This window comes from Bufo gargarizans, chromosome 4, assembly GCF_014858855.1.
Source record: "Bufo gargarizans isolate SCDJY-AF-19 chromosome 4, ASM1485885v1, whole genome shotgun sequence".
NCBI lineage: Eukaryota > Metazoa > Chordata > Amphibia > Anura > Bufonidae > Bufo > Bufo gargarizans.
This window is the reverse complement of record NC_058083.1, coordinates 79481347-79501773: the sequence shown is the minus strand read 5'-3', so window position 1 is coordinate 79501773 and position 20427 is coordinate 79481347. Positions and strand designations below refer to the sequence as shown.

The 20427-nt window shown below is 44.8% G+C and overlaps 1 protein-coding gene across 1 annotated transcript in view; it reads right to left on the bottom strand.

Moving 5' to 3' along the window:
* The window catches only part of MYT1L (myelin transcription factor 1 like), a 246292-nt gene that overhangs the window by 76124 nt on the left and 149741 nt on the right, over nucleotides 1–20427 (bottom strand). Inside the window, exons 9-12 of the mRNA XM_044290651.1 lie at nucleotides 19511–19618; nucleotides 4023–4234; nucleotides 2989–2991; nucleotides 1099–1349 (exon numbers count right to left, since the gene is read on the bottom strand). Of these exons, the coding sequence (XP_044146586.1) occupies nucleotides 1099–1349; nucleotides 2989–2991; nucleotides 4023–4234; nucleotides 19511–19618 (574 nt within the window). The remainder of the gene's footprint in view (nucleotides 1–1098; nucleotides 1350–2988; nucleotides 2992–4022; nucleotides 4235–19510; nucleotides 19619–20427) is intronic.

Sequence of the window (20427 nt, the reverse complement as noted above, 5' to 3'; positions counted from 1 at the left end):
GTGATCATCAAGGGTTTTAGTGATATGTCACTACTTCTTAAGATTCTTAAGTATTTTTCCAAAAAGTGGATGTATGCTTTTCATATTGGTTAAAGGGGTTGATGTCACCAGCACTGATGGGTGGACTTTAGCACTGCCATAGCTGTTTTACAGTTAGGGTCCATTCACACATCCGTGTGTTTTTTGCGGATCCGCGGATCCACAAAACACGGACACCGCCAATGTGCGTTCCGCATTTTGCGGACCGCACATCGCCAGGCACTTAGTAGAAAATGCCTATTCTTGTCCGCAATTGCGGACAAGAATAGGACATGTTCAATTGTTTTCAGGATCGGAATTGTGGACCCGGAAGTGGACCCATAGAATTGAATGGGTCCGCAATTCCGTTCCGCAAAATGCAGAACAGAATTGCGAATGTGTGAATGGAGCCTTAGTGTAACAGGCAATGTTTTTCTAAGAGAAATAGAACAGACGCACCATAGGGTAAAAACGTCAGGCAGGTAATAAATGAATGACTCCGTAATCGGGGCTCACCGTGTTAGGTTGTGCAAATGATAGGCACAACGCTAATGTAGGATTTAGTCAGAGGTGGTGAAACCCAAAAGTCAGATGGTCATGCAGCACTTAATTAGGTACAGACTGTACCTGATGAAGGGGTTTTCTCTACCCCGAAACGCGTTGTACCACCTACTATAAAAATAAAAAAGTTCCTGTTTGACAACAAAGGCTGGTCTTTTTGCGCCGTGGGATTATCTCTTTATCCTTTGGAAATAGCTGTTTTACAGGCTAGGGCAGCGCTAAAGCCGACCCATTAGTGCCGGAGACATCACCAGGCTCACTGCTGGGCGGAAGCAGTGTGAATATAAACAAACAGCGCTGCGTTGCGCAGGGCAAGGGAGAGCATCAGAGCAGGGTATGCGCTGATGTTCATGTCAGAGGGCCTGCTTGTTTGAAAATGAGGATATGTCCGATCAGCTCTGAACCCGGACAACCCCTTTAACAGAAATGATGCAGCATACTGCCGATAAGGTCAAATCACATAGTCAGTTGTGTGCTAGCAGCTAGCTCACGGTAGGTGCACATGAATGCCTTATTTACCCTGTTGCAGAGATCTTGAGGTTTGGTAGAGAGGTTTTGTGGCATCTCCCTGCAGCGAGTTGACAGGTTCAGGATTGCGGTAGCAGCCATGTGTGCGGCTTCCATGTCATGGGAGTAATCGAAGCTGCTTTTGCTACACGTACTGCTGGCGCTGCTGCCTCCACCACAACTCATATTGCTACTGCTGCTGCTGGGGGCATAGCTGCTCGTTGTGCTGCTTGTCGGGCTGGAGTTCTTACAGTAACGTTTAGCTGCGGAGAAAAAAAGATGTAATCGATCATTTCAAGACAACGGGAATTGTCTGCAGCGATCTCACACTGGCTCCATTCAGTACAGGCATCTTGCTTGTTGAATGTTTCAGAGCAGAGATGGGCGACCTATGGCTCCTCATCTCTTGTGAAATTCAGAATTTCAGCATCCACAAAAGAAGTCATAGATTGTCTGAGCCTGAGAGGCAAACAGTACCAAAGTACAAGAAAAAAAAATGACTTCTTAAAGGGACACTACTCCTGAACTTGCATTTGAAGGCATTTTTCCCCTTGAATTTTAGGGCTACCCAGTGTCAGACTGAATTTCCTTGGACCCACCAGAAAAAATGATTCTGTGGGTCCATCATCTCTGTATAAAGGACTTATGCACATTATGCAATTTTAAGTAAATTTTGTTATCTTCTTAAAGGGACACTACTCTAGAACTTGCATTTGTTGTAGAGTTGAAGGCATTTTTTGTACCAATGTACAAGAAAAAAAAAACTTCTTAAAGGGACACTACTCCTGAACCTGCATTTTTTGTAGAGTTGAATACATTTTTCCCCTTGTTTACAGGAATTCCAAAGTCAGCTCAGCTCTAAATCTTCTTCTTCTTCTCTGTTTTTAGGGGCCTGCCCATTATTGTGTCAGAGCTTGGGCCCACTGGAGGATCCTCTAGTACTCTGGTGAGCCAGTCAGACCCTGGGGCTACCTGTCATGGGAATGAGCAATATGTGATCAGGGATCTGCTTCCATTAGAGAACCTGCTGTCCAAAATTGATCTACTGAGAAGATGGCTTCACCTCCACAGTGGGGAACCTTGGATCGGTAAAGATGTGATTTACAAAAATGTACCTGCCATTATGAGTTATGACAGGCTGTTCTGCCAGAGCTCTCTTGATCCGGCATTCCCAGTTGTTAACCGGAATGTCGACGTCTCAATTGACTGCAGTGTTTTTTTATCTGGCTGAATCCCAGCATATTTGCCAGGTAACAGCTGGATCTCCATCAGACCCCATTATAGTCAATGAGGCCAGCAGGCATTCCATTTACATCTGGCAGTGCTGGATCACGAGAGCTCGGGAGTGCTGTTCTCTGCTGGAACAGCCTGCTGGAGCTCATAACTGCAGTGTGAAAGAAGCGTTCATATAGAGTAAAGTCTCTCCACGCTGCAGACAAACTGGAGACTGTCTGGAGAGTTCTTTCTCCTCATTCTAGTGATCGGTGGGTGTCTCAGGGCTCTGACCCCCCCATCAATCAAAACTTTAATTGTCGCTACAAAAAATATTGAAAATTTTTCAAACCAGCACCTTGAACTGAAACTTTTGCATTTGCATGCAATACATTTTTTGTTTTTTTTCAATAATATATATCTCTATAGCACCACCTGCTGTTTGTTTCCTTATTTCTATGTCCATCTTACAGAGATGGTCGCACATGCTCAGTTCTATTCTTCAACTGCCATCAGCGGTATCTACTGTTAGAAGCTGTGACAGTTACAGGGAAGGAACTGCAGCAGCAAGGACACACACCACAATAAAGGACTTGCCCCTTTAGAAAGGACACACCTCTTGAGCTGCCAGCTTGAAATAAATCTAGCAGAACAATTGTGACTTTAGTCTCCACTGAATTTTTACTCCACCGTCTCCAGATTTCTGATAAGGGGGCACTGTGAGGGTGGGGTGTGGGCAGGGCCACTGCCCCTGCCATAGAGATAATTGTTTACAATAGTGACTAGCAGAGGAAATGTATGATGAGGCTGGCACCCAGACATAAATTAAATGCCTTAACCGGGAGTGCAGGCTCTATGTAACACACTCTAGTCTTGATAAATCAGGGTACTATGTTTCTATATAAATATGTGCTAAGAAGTTCTTAAGGGGGCTGTCTCACTTCAGCAAAATGCATTTATCATGTACAGAAAGTTAATAGAAGACACTTAATAATATATTGTTATTATCCATATTGCTTCCTTTGCTGCCTGGATTAATTTTTCTATCACATTATACACTGCTCGTTTCCATGGTTACAGACCACCCTGCAATCCATCAGTCATGGTCATGCTTGCACACTATAGAAAAAAGCACCAGCCTATGTGCACTCTCACACTCCTGGACACCAGAGAGGCCGATAGCTTTTCCTATAGTGTGCAAGCATGACCATGACTGATGGATTGCAGGGTGGTCATAACCATGGAAACGAGCAGTGTATAATGTGATAGAAAAATTAAGGAAGCCAGCAATGGAGGCAATATGGGTAATAACAATACATTAGTAAGTGCCTTGTATTAACTTTCTCTACATGATAAATGTCACTTGCTGAAGTCAGACAACCCCTTTAATCTAGGGGCTAGATTTCTGTTTCTTTCTGATACAGAGCTCCAAAACCACTGCATAAACAGTTAAAAGATACCATGCGGCTGCTTGTCGCCAACACTAGAGGGAGCTTAGGTGTTCACTGGATTATTATTGACTGTAATGTATAGCACTATGCAATAAGCTCCTGAGCTCCCTCTGGTGGGGAATGCAGGTAGCCGTCATGTTATCATTGAACTCTTTGTCCATGCAGTGGATTTTAAACTCTGTAATCATACAAGTCAAACACACAATATTGTATAATAATAATTTTTACATATATTTTACATTAAACAGGGGCACAATGTCACAGGCCACTTACCATCAAATCCTTTTGGAGATATATCCCTGGACTGCACCTTTGGAGCCATAGCCCTCTTTCCATATGCATGGTTTTCATAATTGTTATACTCAAACGTAGTCTTTGAATATTTCTCTAGTTCCTTGGCCAAGTTGGAGCGAGGTGTGGTCGTTGATACATTGTTCCTGTAACCGTACTGTGGGATTTCTAATTGCTTGACAAAACACATAGGCCTATAAAAGGGAATTAGTTTCTTGTAACATGAAATGCACTTTTATAGCACTGAAATGATTATCTGTATTGTATGTGGTTGGCACTGACGGGAGCAAACTGGCAGAAGACCTGCCCAAGCAGAGAATTAGAGACGATAAAATGTATCATGGGCTGTGATTTAGGGACTACAGATAATACATTAATTATCACATTTTAATCAATACATTTATATAATTCAATTTTTTGTTTATAATGACCTCTAATATTACAACTATGATGGAACATTAATAGAATTTTTGTACATTTTACTTATAACTAGAGTTGAGCGAACACCTGGATGTTCGGGTTCGAGAAGTTCGGCCGAACATCCCGGAAATGTTCGGGTTCGGGATCCGAACCCGATCCGAACTTCGTCCCGAACCCGAACCCCATTGAAGTCAATGGGGACCCGAACTTTTCGGCACTAAAAAGGCTGTAAAACAGCCCAGGAAAGAGCTAGAGGGCTGCAAAAGGCAGCAACATGTAGGTAAATCCCCTGCAAACAAATGTGGATAGGGAAATGAATTAAATTAAAAATTAAATAAATAAAAATTAACCAAAATCAATTGGAGAGAGGTTCCATAGCAGAGAATCTGGCTTCCCGTCACCCACCACTGGAACAGTCCATTCTCAGATATTTAGGCCCCGGCACCCAGGCAGAGGAGAGAGGTCCCGTAACAGAGAATCTGTCTTCATGTCAGCAGAGAATTAGTCTGCATGTCATAGCAGAGAATGAGGCTTCACGTCAGCCACCACTGCAACAGTCCATTGGCATATATTTAGGCCCAGCACACACACAGGCAGAGGAGAGAGGTCCCGTAACAGAGAATCTGTCTTCATGTCAGCAGAGAATTAGTCTGCATGTCATAGCAGAGAATGAGGCTTCACGTCAGCCACCACTGCAACAGTCCATTGGCATATATTTAGGCCCAGCACACACACAGGCAGAGGAGAGAGGTCCCGTAACAGAGAATCTGGCTTCATGTCAGCAGAGAATCAGTCTGCATGTCATAGCAGAGAATGAGGCTTCACGTCAGCCACCACTGCAACAGTCCATTGGCATATATTTAGGCCCAGCACACACACAGGCAGAGGAGAGAGGTCCCGTAACAGAGGATCTGGCTTCATGTCAGCAGAGAATCAGTCTGCATGTCATAGCAGAGAATCAGGCTTCACGTCAGCCACCACTGCAACAGTCCATTGGCATATATTTAGGCCTAGCACACAGGCAGAGGAGAGAGGTCCCGTAACAGACAATCTGGCTTCATGTCAGCAGAGAATCAGTCTGCATGTCATAGCAGAGAATGAGGCTTCACGTCAGCCACCACTGCAACAGTCCATTGTCATAAATTTAGGCCCAGCACCCAGGCAGAGGAGAGAGGTCCCGTAACAGACAATCTGGCTTCATGTCAGCAGAGAATTAGTCTGCATGTCATAGCAGAGAATCAGGCTTCATGTCAGCCACCACTGCAACAGTCCATTGGCATATATTTAGGCCTAGCACACAGGCAGAGGAGAGGTTCATTCAACTTTGGGTAGCATCGCAATATAATGGTAAAATGAAAATAAAAATAGGATTGAATGAGGAAGTGCCCTGGAGTCCAATAATATATGGTTATGGGGAGGTAGTTAATGTCTAATCTGGACAAGGGACGGACAGGTCCTGTGGGATCCATGCCTGGTTCATTTTTATGAACGTCAGCTTGTCCACATTGGCTGTAGACAGGCGGCTGCGTTTGTCTGTAATGACGCCCCCTGCCGTGCTGAATACACGTTCAGACAAAACGCTGGCTGCCGGGCAGGCCAGCACCTCCAAGGCATAAAAGGCTAGCTCTGGCCACGTGGACAATTTAGAGACCCAGAAGTTGAATGGGGCCGAACCATCAGTCAGTACGTGGAGGGGTGTGCACACGTACTGTTCCACCATGTTAGTGAAATGTTGCCTCCTGCTAACACGTTGCGTATCAGGTGGTGGTGCAGTTAGCTGTGGCGTGTTGACAAAAGTTTTCCACATCTCTGCCATGCTAACCCTGCCCTCAGAGGAGCTGGCCGTGACACAGCTGCCTTGGCGACCTCTTGCTCCTCCTCTGCCTTGGCCTTGGGCTTCCACTTGTTCCCCTGTGACATTTGGGAATGCTCTCAGTAGCGCGTCTACCAACGTGCGCTTGTACTCGCGCATCTTCCTATCACGCTCCAGTGCAGGAAGTAAGGTGGGCACATTGTCTTTGTAGCGTGGATCCAGCAGGGTGGCAACCCAGTAGTCCGCACAGGTTAAAATGTGGGCAACTCTGCTGTCGTTGCGCAGGCACTGCAGCATGTAGTCGCTCATGTGTGCCAGGCTGCCCAGGGATAAGGACAAGCTGTCCTCTGTGGGAGGCGTATCGTCATCGTCCTGCCTTTCCCCCCAGCCACGCACCAGTGATGGACCCGAGCTGCGTTGGGTGCCACCCCGCTGTGACCATGCTTCATCCTCATCCTCCTCCACCTCCTCCTCATCCTCGTCCTCCTCGTCCTCCAGTAGTGGGCCCTGGCTGGCCACATTTGTACCTGGCCTCTGCTGTTGCCAAAAACCTCCCTCTGAGTCACTTCGAAGAGACTGGCCTGAAAGTGCTAAAAATGACCCCTCTTCCTCCTCCTCCTCCTCCTCCTCCTGGGCCACCTCCTCTTCCATCATCGCCCTAAGTGTTTTCTCAAGGAGACATAGAAGTGGTATTGTAACGCTGATAACGGTGTCATCGCCACTGGCCATGTTGGTGGAGTACTCGAAACAGCGCAACAGGGCACACAGGTCTCGCATGGAGGCCCAGTCATTGGTGGTGAAGTGGTGCTGTTCTGTAGTGCGACTGACCCGTGCGTGCTGCAGCTGAAACTCCACTATGGCCTGCTGCTGCTCGCACAGTCTGTCCAGCATGTGCAAGGTGGAGTTCCACCTGGTGGGCACGTCGCATATGAGGCGGTGAGCGGGAAGGCCGAAGTTACGCTGTAGCGCAGACAGGCGAGCAGCAGCAGGATGTGAACGCCGGAAGCGCGAACAGACGGCCCGCACTTTATGCAGCAGCTCTGACATGTCGGGGTAGTTGTGAATGAACTTCTGCACCACCAAATTCAGCACATGCGCCAAGCAAGGGATGTGCGTCAAATTGGCTAGTCCCAGAGCTGCAACGAGATTTCGCCCATTATCACACACCACCAGGCCGGGCTTGAGGCTCACCGGCAGCAACCACTCGTCGGTCTGTTGTTCTATACCCCGCCACAACTCCTGTGCGGTGTGGGGCCTGTCCCCCAAACATATGAGTTTCAGAATGGCCTGCTGACGTTTACCCCGGGCTGTGCTGAAGTTGGTGGTGAAGGTGTGTGGCTGACTGGATGAGCAGGTGGAAGAAGAGGAGGAGGAAGCCGAGAAGGAGGAGGTGGCAACAGGAGGCAAAGAATGTTGCCCTGCGATCCTTGGCGGCGGAAGGACGTGCGCCAAACAGCTCTCCGCCTGGGGCCCAGCTGCCACTACATTTACCCAGTGTGCAGTTAGGGAGATATAGCGTCCCTGGCCGTGCTTACTGGTCCACGTATCTGTGGTTAGGTGGACCTTGCCACAGATGGCGTTGCGCAGTGCACACTTGATTTTATCGGATACTTGGTTGTGCAGGGAAGGCACGGCTCTCTTGGAGAAGTAGTGCCGGCTGGGAACAACATACTGTGGGACAGCAAGCGACATGAGCTGTTTGAAGCTGTCTGTGTCCACCAGCCTAAATGACAGCATTTCATAGGCCAGTAGTTTAGAAATGCTGGCATTCAGGGCCAGGGATCGAGGGTGGCTAGGTGGGAATTTACGCTTTCTATCAAATGTTTGTGAGATGGAGAGCTGAACGCTGGCGTGTGACATGGTTGAGACGCTTGGTGACGGAGGTGGTGGTGGTGGTGTTGGTGGTACATCCCCTGTTTGCTGGGCGGCAGGTGCCAACGTTCCTCCAGAGGCGGAGGAAGAGGCCGAGGCGGCAGCAGCAGAATAGGCCGAGGCGGCAGCAGCAGAAGAGGTAGCAGGGGGAGCCTGAGTGACTTCCTTGGTTTTAAGGTGTTTACTCCACTGCAGTTCATGCTTTGCATGCAGGTGCCTGGTCATGCAGGTTGTGCTCAGGTTCAGAACGTTAATGCCTCGCTTCAGGCTCTGATGGCACAGCGTGCAAACCACTCGGGTCTTGTCGTCAGCACATTGTTTGAAGAAGTGCCATGCCAGGGAACTCCTTGAAGCTGCCTTTGGGGTGCTCGGTCCCAGATGGCGGCGGTCAGTAGCAGGCGGAGTCTCTTGGCGGCGGGTGTTCTGCTTTTGCCCACTGCTCCCTCTTTTGCTACGCTGTTGGCTCGGTCTCACCACTGCCTCTTCCTCCGAACTGTGAAAGTCAGTGGCACGACCTTCATTCCATGTGGGGTCTAGGACCTCATCGTCCCCTGCATCGTCTTCCACCCAGTCTTGATCCCTGACCTCCTGTTCAGTCTGCACACTGCAGAAAGACGCAGCAGTTGGCACCTGTGTTTCGTCATCATCAGAGACATGCTGAGGTGGTATTCCCATGTCCTCATCATCAGGAAACATAAGTGGTTGTGCGTCAGTGCATTCTATGTCTTTCACCGCTGGGGAAGGGCTAGGTGGATGCCCTTGGGAAACCCTGCCAGCGGAGTCTTCAAACAGCATAAGAGACTGCTGCATAACTTGAGGCTGAGACAGTTTCCCTGGTATGCATGGGGGTGATGTGACAGACTGATGGGGTTGGTTTTCAGGCGCCATCTGTGCGCTTTCTGCAGAAGACTGGGTGGGAGATAATGTGAACGTGCTGGATCCACTGTCGGCCACCCAATTGACTAATGCCTGTACCTGCTCAGGCCTTACCATCCTTAGAACGGCATTGGGCCCCACCATATATCGCTGTAAATTCTGGTGGCTACTGGGACCTGAGGTAGTTGGTACACTAGGACGTGTGGATGTGGCAGAACGGCCACGTCCTCTCCCAGCACCAGAGGGTCCACTAACACCACCACGACCATGTCCACGTCCGCGTCCCTTACTAGATGTTTTTCTCATTGTTATGGTTCACCACAACAACAAATATATTATTTGGCCCAATGTATTGTATTCAAATTCAGCGGGATATAAATTTGAGGCCTAGTATTTAGGCGCTGGGTGACCGGTATGGATTTAGTGACAGAATTAGACTTGGAAATGCACAGAAGCGTGTGTGTGAAGTTATTCTGAATGACCCTATGTGCACCTTCAATATGATCTACCCTTTTAGGGATAGATTTCAAATAGCTCTGATATAGCAGAAACGACTAAATTATGAAATTGCTAAATTGGGAATTGTATTTCAACCCAGAACAAAAAATGTGCTTTGACGGACACTAAATAACTTTCCCAGCCACAACAGGACAGCGGTAACGAGAGATTTAGCGGGATATAAATTTGAGGCCTAGTATTTAGGCGCTGGGTGACAGGTATGGGTTTAGTGACAGAATTAGATTTGGAAATGCACAGTAGCGGGTGTGTGAAGTTATTCTGAATGACCCTATGTGCACCTTGAATATTATATACCCTTTTAGGGATAGATTTCAAATAGCTCTGATATAGCAGAAACCACTAAATTATGAAATTGCTAAATTGGGAATTGTATTTCAACCCAGAACAAGAAATGTGCTTGAACGGACACTAAATAACTCGCCCAGCTACAGCACTAGGGACAGATTTAGCTGGATATAAATTTGAGGCCTAGTATTTAGGCGCTGGGTGACCGGTATGGATTTAGTGACAGAATTAGACTTGGAAATGCACAGAAGCGTGTGTGTGAAGTTATTCTGAATGACCCTATGTGCACCTTGAATATTATATACCCTTTTAGGGATAGATTTCAAATAGCTCTGATATAGCAGAAACCACTAAATTATGAAATTGCTAAATTGGGAATTGTATTTCAACCCAGAACAAGAAATGTGCTTGAACGGACACTAAATAACTCGCCCAGCTACAGCACTAAGGACAGATTTAGCTGGATATAAATTTGAGGCCTAGTATTTAGGCGCTGGGTGACAGGTATGGGTTTAGTGCCAGAATTAGACTTGGAAATACACAGTAGCGGGTGTGTGTGAAGTTATTCTGAATGACCCAATGTGCACCTTGAATATTATATACCCTTTTAGGGATAGATTTCAAATAGCTCTGATATAGCAGAAACCACTAAATTATGAAATTGCTAAATTGGGAATTGTATTTCAACCCAGAACAAGAAATGTGCTTGAACGGACACTAAATAACTCGCCCAGCTACAGCACTAAGGACAGATTTAGCGGGATATAAATTTGAGGCCTAGTATTTAGGCGCTGGGTGACAGGTATGGGTTTAGTGCCAGAATTAGACTTGGAAATACACAGTAGCGGGTGTGTGTGAAGTTATTCTGAATGACCCAATGTGCACCTTGAATATTATATACCCTTTTAGGGATAGATTTCAAATAGCTCTGATATAGCAGAAACCACTAAATTATGAAATTGCTAAATTGGGAATTGTATTTCAACCCAGAACAAGAAATGTGCTTGAACGGACACTAAATAACTCGCCCAGCTACAGCACTAAGGACAGATTTAGCGGGATATAAATTTGAGGCCTAGTATTTAGGCGCTGGGTGACAGGTATGGGTTTAGTGCCAGAATTAGACTTGGAAATACACAGTAGCGGGTGTGTGTGAAGTTATTCTGAATGACCCAATGTGCACCTTGAATATTATATACCCTTTTAGGGATAGATTTCAAATAGCTCTGATATAGCAGAAACCACTAAATTATGAAATTGCTAAATTGGGAATTGTATTTCAACCCAGAACAAGAAATGTGCTTGAACGGACACTAAATAACTCGCCCAGCTACAGCACTAAGGACAGATTTAGCGGGATATAAATTTGAGGCCTAGTATTTAGGCGCTGGGTGACAGGTATGGGTTTAGTGCCAGAATTAGACTTGGAAATACACAGTAGCGGGTGTGTGTGAAGTTATTCTGAATGACCCAATGTGCACCTTGAATATTATATACCCTTTTAGGGATAGATTTCAAATAGCTCTGATATAGCAGAAACCACTAAATTATGAAATTGCTAAATTGGGAATTGTATTTCAACCCAGAACAAGAAATGTGCTTGAACGGACACTAAATAACTCGCCCAGCTACAGCACTAAGGACAGATTTAGCGGGATATAAATTTGAGGCCTAGTATTTAGGCGCTGGGTGACAGGTATGGGTTTAGTGCCAGAATTAGACTTGGAAATACACAGTAGCGGGTGTGTGTGAAGTTATTCTGAATGACCCAATGTGCACCTTGAATATTATATACCCTTTTAGGGATAGATTTCAAATAGCTCTGATATAGCAGAAACCACTAAATTATGAAATTGCTAAATTGGGAATTGTATTTCAACCCAGAACAAGAAATGTGCTTGAACGGACACTAAATAACTCGCCCAGCTACAGCACTAAGGACAGATTTAGCGGGATATAAATTTGAGGCCTAGTATTTAGGCGCTGGGTGACAGGTATGGGTTTAGTGCCAGAATTAGACTTGGAAATACACAGTAGCGGGTGTGTGTGAAGTTATTCTGAATGACCCAATGTGCACCTTGAATATTATATACCCTTTTAGGGATAGATTTCAAATAGCTCTGATATAGCAGAAACCACTAAATTATGAAATTGCTAAATTGGGAATTGTATTTCAACCCAGAACAAGAAATGTGCTTGAACGGACACTAAATAACTCGCCCAGCTACAGCACTAGGGACAGATTTAGCTGGATATAAATTTGAGGCCTAGTATTTAGGCGCTGCGTGACAGGTATGGGTTTAGTGACAGAATTAGACTTGGAAATACACAGTAGCGGGTGTGTGTGAAGTTATTCTGAATGACCCAATGTGCACCTTGAATATTATATACCCTTTTAGGGATAGATTTCAAATAGCTCTGATATAGCAGAAACCACTAAATTATGAAATTGCTAAATTGGGAATTGTATTTCAACCCAGAACAAGAAATGTGCTTGAACGGACACTAAATAACTCGCCCAGCTACAGCACTAGGGACAGATTTAGCTGGATATAAATTTGAGGCCTAGTATTTAGGCGCTGGGTGACCGGTATGGATTTAGTGACAGAATTAGACTGGGATATGGCCAAAAAATAAACAGACTATTGCTGGTTAAATGCACTTGGTGTGACAGCTTCACCCTGATGTAGGCTTTAGCCAAAAAACAACCACACCATTGAGGGTTAAATGCACTTGGTGACAGGCGCAGCTTGCCCCTGATTTAGTATATGGCCAAAAAATGAACAGACTATTGCTGGTTAAATGCACTTGGTGTGACAGCTTCACCCTGATGTAGGCTTTAGCCAAAAAACAACCACACCATTGAGGGTTAAATGCACTTGGTGACAGGCGCAGCTTGCCCCTGATTTTGTATATGGCCAAAAAATGAACAGACTATTGCTGGTTAAATGCACTTGGTGTGACAGCTTCACCCTGATGTAGGCTTTAGCCAAAAAACAACCACACCATTGAGGGTTAAATGCACTTGGTCGCAGCTTGTGCTGGCGCACCACAAGACACAAAATGGCCGCCGATCACCCCAGAAAAATGTGACTGACAAACGGTCTGTGCAGCCTAAAAACAGTGAGCAATTGAGGATCAGCAGCTCAATGATCCACAGCTGCAGATCGATCAGTTAATCAAGTCCTTTGGAGGAGTTAATCTGCCTAATCTCGCCCTACTGTCGCAGCCGCAACCTCTCCCTACGCTAATCAGAGCAGAGTGACGGGCGGCGCTATGTGACTCCAGCTTAAATAGAGGCTGGGTCACATGGTGCTCTGGCCAATCACAGCCATGCCAATAGTAGGCATGGCTGTGATGGCCTCTTGGGGCAAGTAGTATGACGCTTGTTGATTGGCTGCTTTGCAGCCTTTCAAAAAGCGCCAAGAAAGCGTCACAAAAGCGCGAAGAAAGCGACGAACACCGAACCCGAACCCGGACTTTTACGAAAATGTCCGGGTTCGGGTCCGTGTCACGGACACCCCAAAATTCGGTACGAACCCGAACTATACAGTTCGAGTTCGCTCATCCCTACTTATAACTAGTAACTTTATACCATTTTTTTTACATTTTTATTTTTATTTAAATTTTCCATACTACTATCTATATCTCATAAAATACCTAAAATTGTGTAGTTTTCACACTAATCCCTAAGCCTAAAATATGTCAAGACTTCCTATTCTACCTACTTCCTACCTTAGCAGCCATTGCATTATCATCACAGTCAGGATTATAATGATACTTTGCAAAGGTAACATAGGATACACCATTGACAATAGGTGACATCACAGCTTATCTTCTCTCTCCTGACCTCTGCACAGGTCACAGAGCATGCCTAGAAAACTGTCCAATAGAAATCAATGAGGTTCCTTTTGTCTTTGGCCCATGTGGCTGGTCTCAATGAACAGAAAGTCATGACATATTTTAGGCCTAGTGGCCAAAGCAAAAATGCATGATTTTGTAATTTTTGTTATAGATAGGATCTTGGAAAGTCAAAAAAACAAAATCACCAAAACTTCTAAAATATGTTTAACATAAAAAAACTTGATAAAAAAATAGGTAATGTTCTGATGAATATATTTGCAACACATGTTCCGTTGTTTTCATAGAAGGTGATCCATGCAGGGGTGCACCTAGCCTTTCTGCTGCTTGAGGTGAAAACTGAAACAACACCCCCCCATGCCAATTTCTTAACCTAATCCCTTCCCTTCAACCCATGGTGTCACAGACGTACCGAGACATACGGATGTCCCCCAGTGAGTGGCAGGAGATCTTTGAGACTGGCAACACATATTTGATTTGACATGTTTACCTTGTGGATCAATAGGTGTCTGTGTTGTTTCTGGTACTGGCAACACCCTTAACCTCCAGGTGTTGCTATTGTGGTCATTTTACTTTCCCTATTTATAGTTGTTTCTCCCACAATGCTGTGCGGTTTATAGCTTCAGTTGGACATGTGGATAGCTGGTGTTTGGATCTCGGCTGAGTTCCTGGGGCTGCCATAGCTTCTTGGAAGTTAAGTGTTACCTTTCCCATTGTATTTTGGCTTTTCTGTGTGTTTTTCCTTTTTGTTTTGTATTAGGCCTTAGGGAAACTCCTATTCATCCTTCCTTTTGGAGGAACAGAATGTCTAATTCCCATCTAACTCTTGGAGGCGTGAGAGGAGAGTCATAAAATGTGCATTTGTCTTTGACTGGTAGTACCCGATTTCTCCTGACTGCTGAGGTGGCGCTAAAGTCAAACTGTGAGGATTGAGGTTTTTATCAACAGTGGGGCAGGGGTGAACCTGATTGATGCTCAGTTTGTCCGTATGCACAGGTTTTCCCCGAGTGCATTAGAGAAAAACATTTCCATTTTTGCTATTGATTCTGCACTTCTAGCTCAGAAGTGTTTATCGCAAGTTGTGCATGATATCAGATTAAAAATGGGTGACTTTCATCAGGAATTTATCTTGTGTTTTGTGTTGGAGGGTCTCCCTGCTCCGGTGGTTCTGGGTTTGCTGTGGTTGAGCAAGCACAATCCAACCATCGAATGACAAGCTAGACAGATTCTGGAGTGGGGTGATTATTGCGTTGACAATTGTCTTAATTCGTCTTTTTCTGTTTTAACTACTAAGACAATGCCTTCATTTATATCTGATTTTGCCAGCGTATTTTCTGAGAGTGAATGCCAGGATTTACCTCCACATCAGGAATATGATTGTCCTATCAACCTTATTCCTGGAGCTAAATTGCCCAAATCTAGGTTGTATAACCTTTCTGGACCTGAAAGACTGGCCATGAGAGAGTATATTACCGAGAGTTTAGCTAAAGGACACATAAGACCTTCCAAATCTCCATGGCAGCAGGTTTTTTTTTTGTTAAAAGAAAAAGACGGAGGTCTTCGGCCATGTCTGGATTTCTGTGAGCTCAATTGGATTACTGTCCGTAATCCTTACCCCCTTCCTTTGATTCCTGATTTGATTAACCAGATTGTTGGCAAGGTGTTGCCAAGGTGTTCTATAAGTTGGATTTAAGAGAAGCATATAATCTGGTTAGGATCAAGGAAGGAAATGAATGAAAGACAGCTTTCAATACTCCAAAGGATCACTTTAAGAACCTGGTCATGCCTTTTGTGTTAACCAATGCTCCTGCAGTTTTCCAGCATTTTGTAGGGGAGGTTTGTAGTCGTGTTTTTGGATGACATTCTAATTTATTCTCCAGATATGGAGATACATCAGGATCATGTTAGACAGGTGTTGCAGATCCCAAGGGATAAAAAATTGTACGCAAAATTAGAGAAGTGTGTTTTTGCTGTACACGAGGTGCAATTTTTGGGATATCTGTTGTTGTCTTCGGGGTTTCTAATGGATCCGGAGAAAGTCAGTACTGTATTGGACTGGGATCGACACGAAAATCTGAAGGCTCTTATTCAGTTTTTGGGGTTCACCAATTATTACCGAAAATGTATTCAGAACTTTTCGACAGTGGTGAAAACCTTAACTAACATGACTAAGAAAGGGACGAATGTCTCAGTCTAATCTGATTCAGCGTTGTGAGCTTTTTCTGCAGTTAAGGAGTGATTCTCTTCTGCCCTTATATTGGTGCAGCTTGATGTATCACAGTCTTTTATTGTGGAAGTGGACACGTCCAAGGTGGGAGTAGGAGCAGTTTTATCGCAGGGACCGTCACCTGGCAAACGGCGTCCATGTGCCTTTTTCTTTAAAAAAACTCTCTTCTGCAGAGAGAAATTACGATGGTGGTAACAGAGAGTTACTGGCTATTAAGTTTGTTTTCAAGGAATAGCGTCATTGGTTGGAAGGGGCGATTCATCCGATCACAGTGTTCACAGATCACAAAAACCTGGCTTACCTGGAGTCAGCTAATTGACTGAACCCGAGGCAGGCCAGATGGTCTTTGTTTTTCACCAGATTCAATTTCTCTGTCACCTATTGTCCTGGGTTAAGAACGTCAAGGCAGATGCCTTGTCAGTAGATTTCCTGGAGGTAGTGATTTTGAAAATCCGAGTCCTATTCTATCGGAAGGTGTGGTGATATCCGCCTTATGCCCTGACCTAGAGGTGAAGGTGTTAGACGCTCAGGGAGATGCACCGGATTCTTGCCCCTCTGGAAAATTGTTTGTGCCGTCGGAATTGCGTTACAAGGTTTTTAAGGAACATCACTGTCTGGTTCTTACCGGACACCCTGGGAACAGATCCACTGCCGACCTCATCTCTCGTAGATTCTGGTGGCCGAGGTTGTGTAAGCGTGTTGAAGAATATGTGTCGGCCTGTAGTGTCTGTGCGCGCGCTAAGGTGACACATACTGAGCCTTCGGGATCCCTACTTCCGTTGCACATCCCGTTCAGACCATGGACTCATTTATCTATGGATTTTATCACTGATCTGCCTAATTCATTAGGAAAGACAGTTATTTTGGTGGTGGTTGATCGTTTTAGTAAAATGTCTGGTCTACCTAATGTTAAAACACTTGCTCAAGTGTTTGTTGATAACATTGTGAAACTCTGTGGCATTCCCTCTGATGTGGTTTTGGATTGTGGGACTGAGTTTGTGTCCAGATTCTGGAAGGCGTTCTGTACTTGTCTATGGGTACATCTGTTTTTTTCTTCGGCTTTTCATCCTCAGTCGAACAGACAAACGGAGTGCACTAATCAGAGGCTGGAGACTTACTTAAGATGTTTTGTCTCTGAGAACCAGGAAGAGTGGTCCTCGTTTCTGTCTTTGGCAGAGTTTTCCATAGATAATCGTAGACAGGAGTCCACTGGTAAGTTGCCGCTTTTTGGGGGACTTTTTCTGGTTCAGATACTTCTGGAATTCCTGAGGAGGAACGTTTTTCGTCATCATTATCATCTATATGGTGGAAAATTCAAAATAACTTGATGAATATGGACAACAAGTATAAACGTGTGGCTGACGGGAAACGTATGAAGGACCTAAGAGTGGGTGATTTGGTGTGTCAACAAGAAACATTAAGTTGATGGCACCTTCTTGGAAGTTGGGTCCAAGATTTATTGGTCCATATAAGATCAAAGCCATTATTAATCCTGTAGTTTTTCATCTTGAACTTCCTCATGTTCTGAAAATACATAATGTGTTTCATGAATCTTTGTTGAAGAGATACGTTGAACCTTTGGATTCGTCTTCCTTGCCACCCGCTCCTGCCATGGTGGACGGTAGTTTGGAATTCCAGATCACCAAGATAATTGACTCTCAAGCTTTCCGTAGATCTCTTCAGTATCTTGTTCACTGGAAGGGTTATGGGCTCGAGGAGAGGTTGTGGGTACCAGCATCTGACATGAATTCCAGTCTTTTCACAGGTCTCACACGGATAAGGTTGGTCGTGGGTGCCAGGAGGTCACTCCTAGAAGGGGGGGGGGGTACTGTCATGGACGTACCGAGACATGTGGATGTCCCTGTGACAGTGAAGTGAGTGGCAGGAGATCTTTGAGGCTGGCAACACGTGGTTTGATTTGACATGTTTACCTTGTGGATCAATAGGCGTCTGTGTTGTTTCTGGTACTGGCCACACCCTTAACCTCCAGGTGTTGCTATTGTGGTCATTTTACTTTTCCTATTTATAGTTGTTTCTCCCACAATGTTGTGCAGATTATAGCTTAAGTTGCAAAGGAGAAATCCACTGCACACCATTTTTTTCTTTTTCAGAAGATGCTTTTAATACATAACATTTTGTTTTACATCATTTTGTTCCATCCAGAGAAAGTGTCAATGTAACAGGCCATAAAAGAAACCCCAACGTTTCCGTCGGATAACGACCTTTATCAAGGGATCTGTGGCCTCAGTTGGACATGTGTGCTCTGGCCGCTTCCAAAGTTAAAAGCATCTCCTGAAAAAGAAAAATTTGGTGTGCCATGGATTTCTCCTTTGAAATAGATTGACATACGTCCTCAACGAGCACCCACCGCTAAGGGTGTGCAGATCCCATCCTTTTCCAGTATAGCTTCAGTTGGACCTGTGGATAGCTGGTGCTTGGTTCCTGGTGCTGCCAAAGCTTCTTGGAAGTTAAAGAGGACCTTTCATCAGTTTTGCAAAAGTCTAATTAGGGTGTTACCTTATAGAGCGGCCCCCACTGATGCCATGGCTGTTTTTTTCCCCAAAAGATCCCCCCCCCCCCCGTTTGTCCGCTGTGACCCCCCGTTGATTTTGGTGCCTTGTATTATAATGAGGAGTATCGGAACAATGAGGAGGAGACTGAGTCTTTCTCAGTAGGCGTCTCCTTCTCCCTGGCTGTAGCACTGTCCAATCACAGAGCAGAGCGCTACAGCCAGGGAGTAGGAGACACCCATTAATAAACCCTGGCATCTCCTCCTCCCTGTTCGGATGCTAGTAATTAGCATACTGAGCGGAGAAAATACCGGAGGGAACAGCGGGCGAACGGAGCAGCGCCCAGGAATAATAGTAAGCACTATAGGATCCCTGCTTTATGCCCTACCTAACGTGCTACTTATCTTATAAAGTCTGGACCCATGAAAGGTCCTCTTTAAGTGTTAACTTTCCCTTTGTATTTTGGCTTTTCTGTGTGTTGCATTTCCTTGTCGTTTTGTGTTAGGCCTTAGGGAGACTCCCGTTCATCCTTCCTTTTGGAGGAACAGGATGTCTCATTCCTGTCATTAGTACCAGGGTCCTTTAGGGTTAGATAGGACTTGAGGTATTCCTGTGTATGAACTCACCTACCTCTGAGGTCTGTTCATACTGGTAGTCATTCAGGGCTTTGATTAGGGTTTTCACTAGGAGGTGTCCATCTTCCTTCCCTAGTTTTCAGACCTTATTTCCTTTCCCCTTTCCCTCCTATGTTTGGTGTGGGGGCTTCCCTCCCATACTAGAGCGTGACACATGGCCCTTCTACTGCCCCCCTCTTGCCCCTATCTGGTGCTGCCTGAGGCAATCACCTCACCTGGTGTTATTGGTGGTGTACCCCTGGATCCCCAACTTTCGACCTCCCACTATAAGCCAGGGCAGAGAGCTCTTAAGTGGCAGGAGAAATTTTGGAGCAGGCAAAACTTTCCCTGGAATGTTTCACAGCTGATTTCTGGGGGTTGCTGTTTATTCATTGATTCAATGGAATAATAAGATTTGCATCTATGCATGAGGGCGTTACCTGTTTATTAATTATCAGCTTATATGAATTTACCTTAAAACACGATCAGACGCTTGACTGGATTTTGATGCATCACAACTTTGATGTTTCTCTTGAGCTTTTGCTAGTTTCTCTGCAGCAGCAATAGGACATCCTGAAAGACTATAGAAGAAGATTTGTCATTTTAGATCAATGCTAATTATCTGTGTATCTATCTATCTGCGTATCTATCTGTCTATATCACATATTTACCTATCTAGTATCTATTTATCTATCCAAAAGCATAAGAAAACAGCAGCACGATCACTGTGAGGTAGTTAGGTGCAATCCCTGTGTGAAAGTTGGTGACATTCCACTAGTAGATCCAATTTCAAATGATGAGGTAGCATTCTGTGTATTATCTATCTATCTATCTATCTATCTATCTATCTATCTATCTATCTATTTATCTCTGTCTGTCCATCTGTGTTAGAGGAACCTCCCGGCATAAAGACCCTGAAGACATGATTATTCTCTCCTGTATCTCCTATATTACCTACTATTATTCCACACATTACCCAGAATGCATTCTAACGGCATAGATATACATTGAGGGTAAGTCATTTGCATCTGGATTTGCAGAGCACATTTGCAGCAAAGAGGATGAAATTTTAACAAATTGGAAATCAGATTATCACTGGGGATTTTCACCCCTTTCAATGTAGAAGGATGACATCCATGGTGAATCCAGAACAAAATTTTAATGTAATACAAACATATTATGCAGCAAAATCCAGTACAATTTTTTTTTCTAGTACGGGTGAACATAGCCCAATTCTAGAATTTTCTTATTGTCATTATGTTACTGCATCTAAAAAAAATATATCCTGACTGGTCATAAAATACGTTCTCTCGTTAAAGAAAAAAAAAATTGACGTGTATTGCAATTTATGTGAAAGGCAACAGTCAGGAAAAAGTTTTTGCTTTGTGCC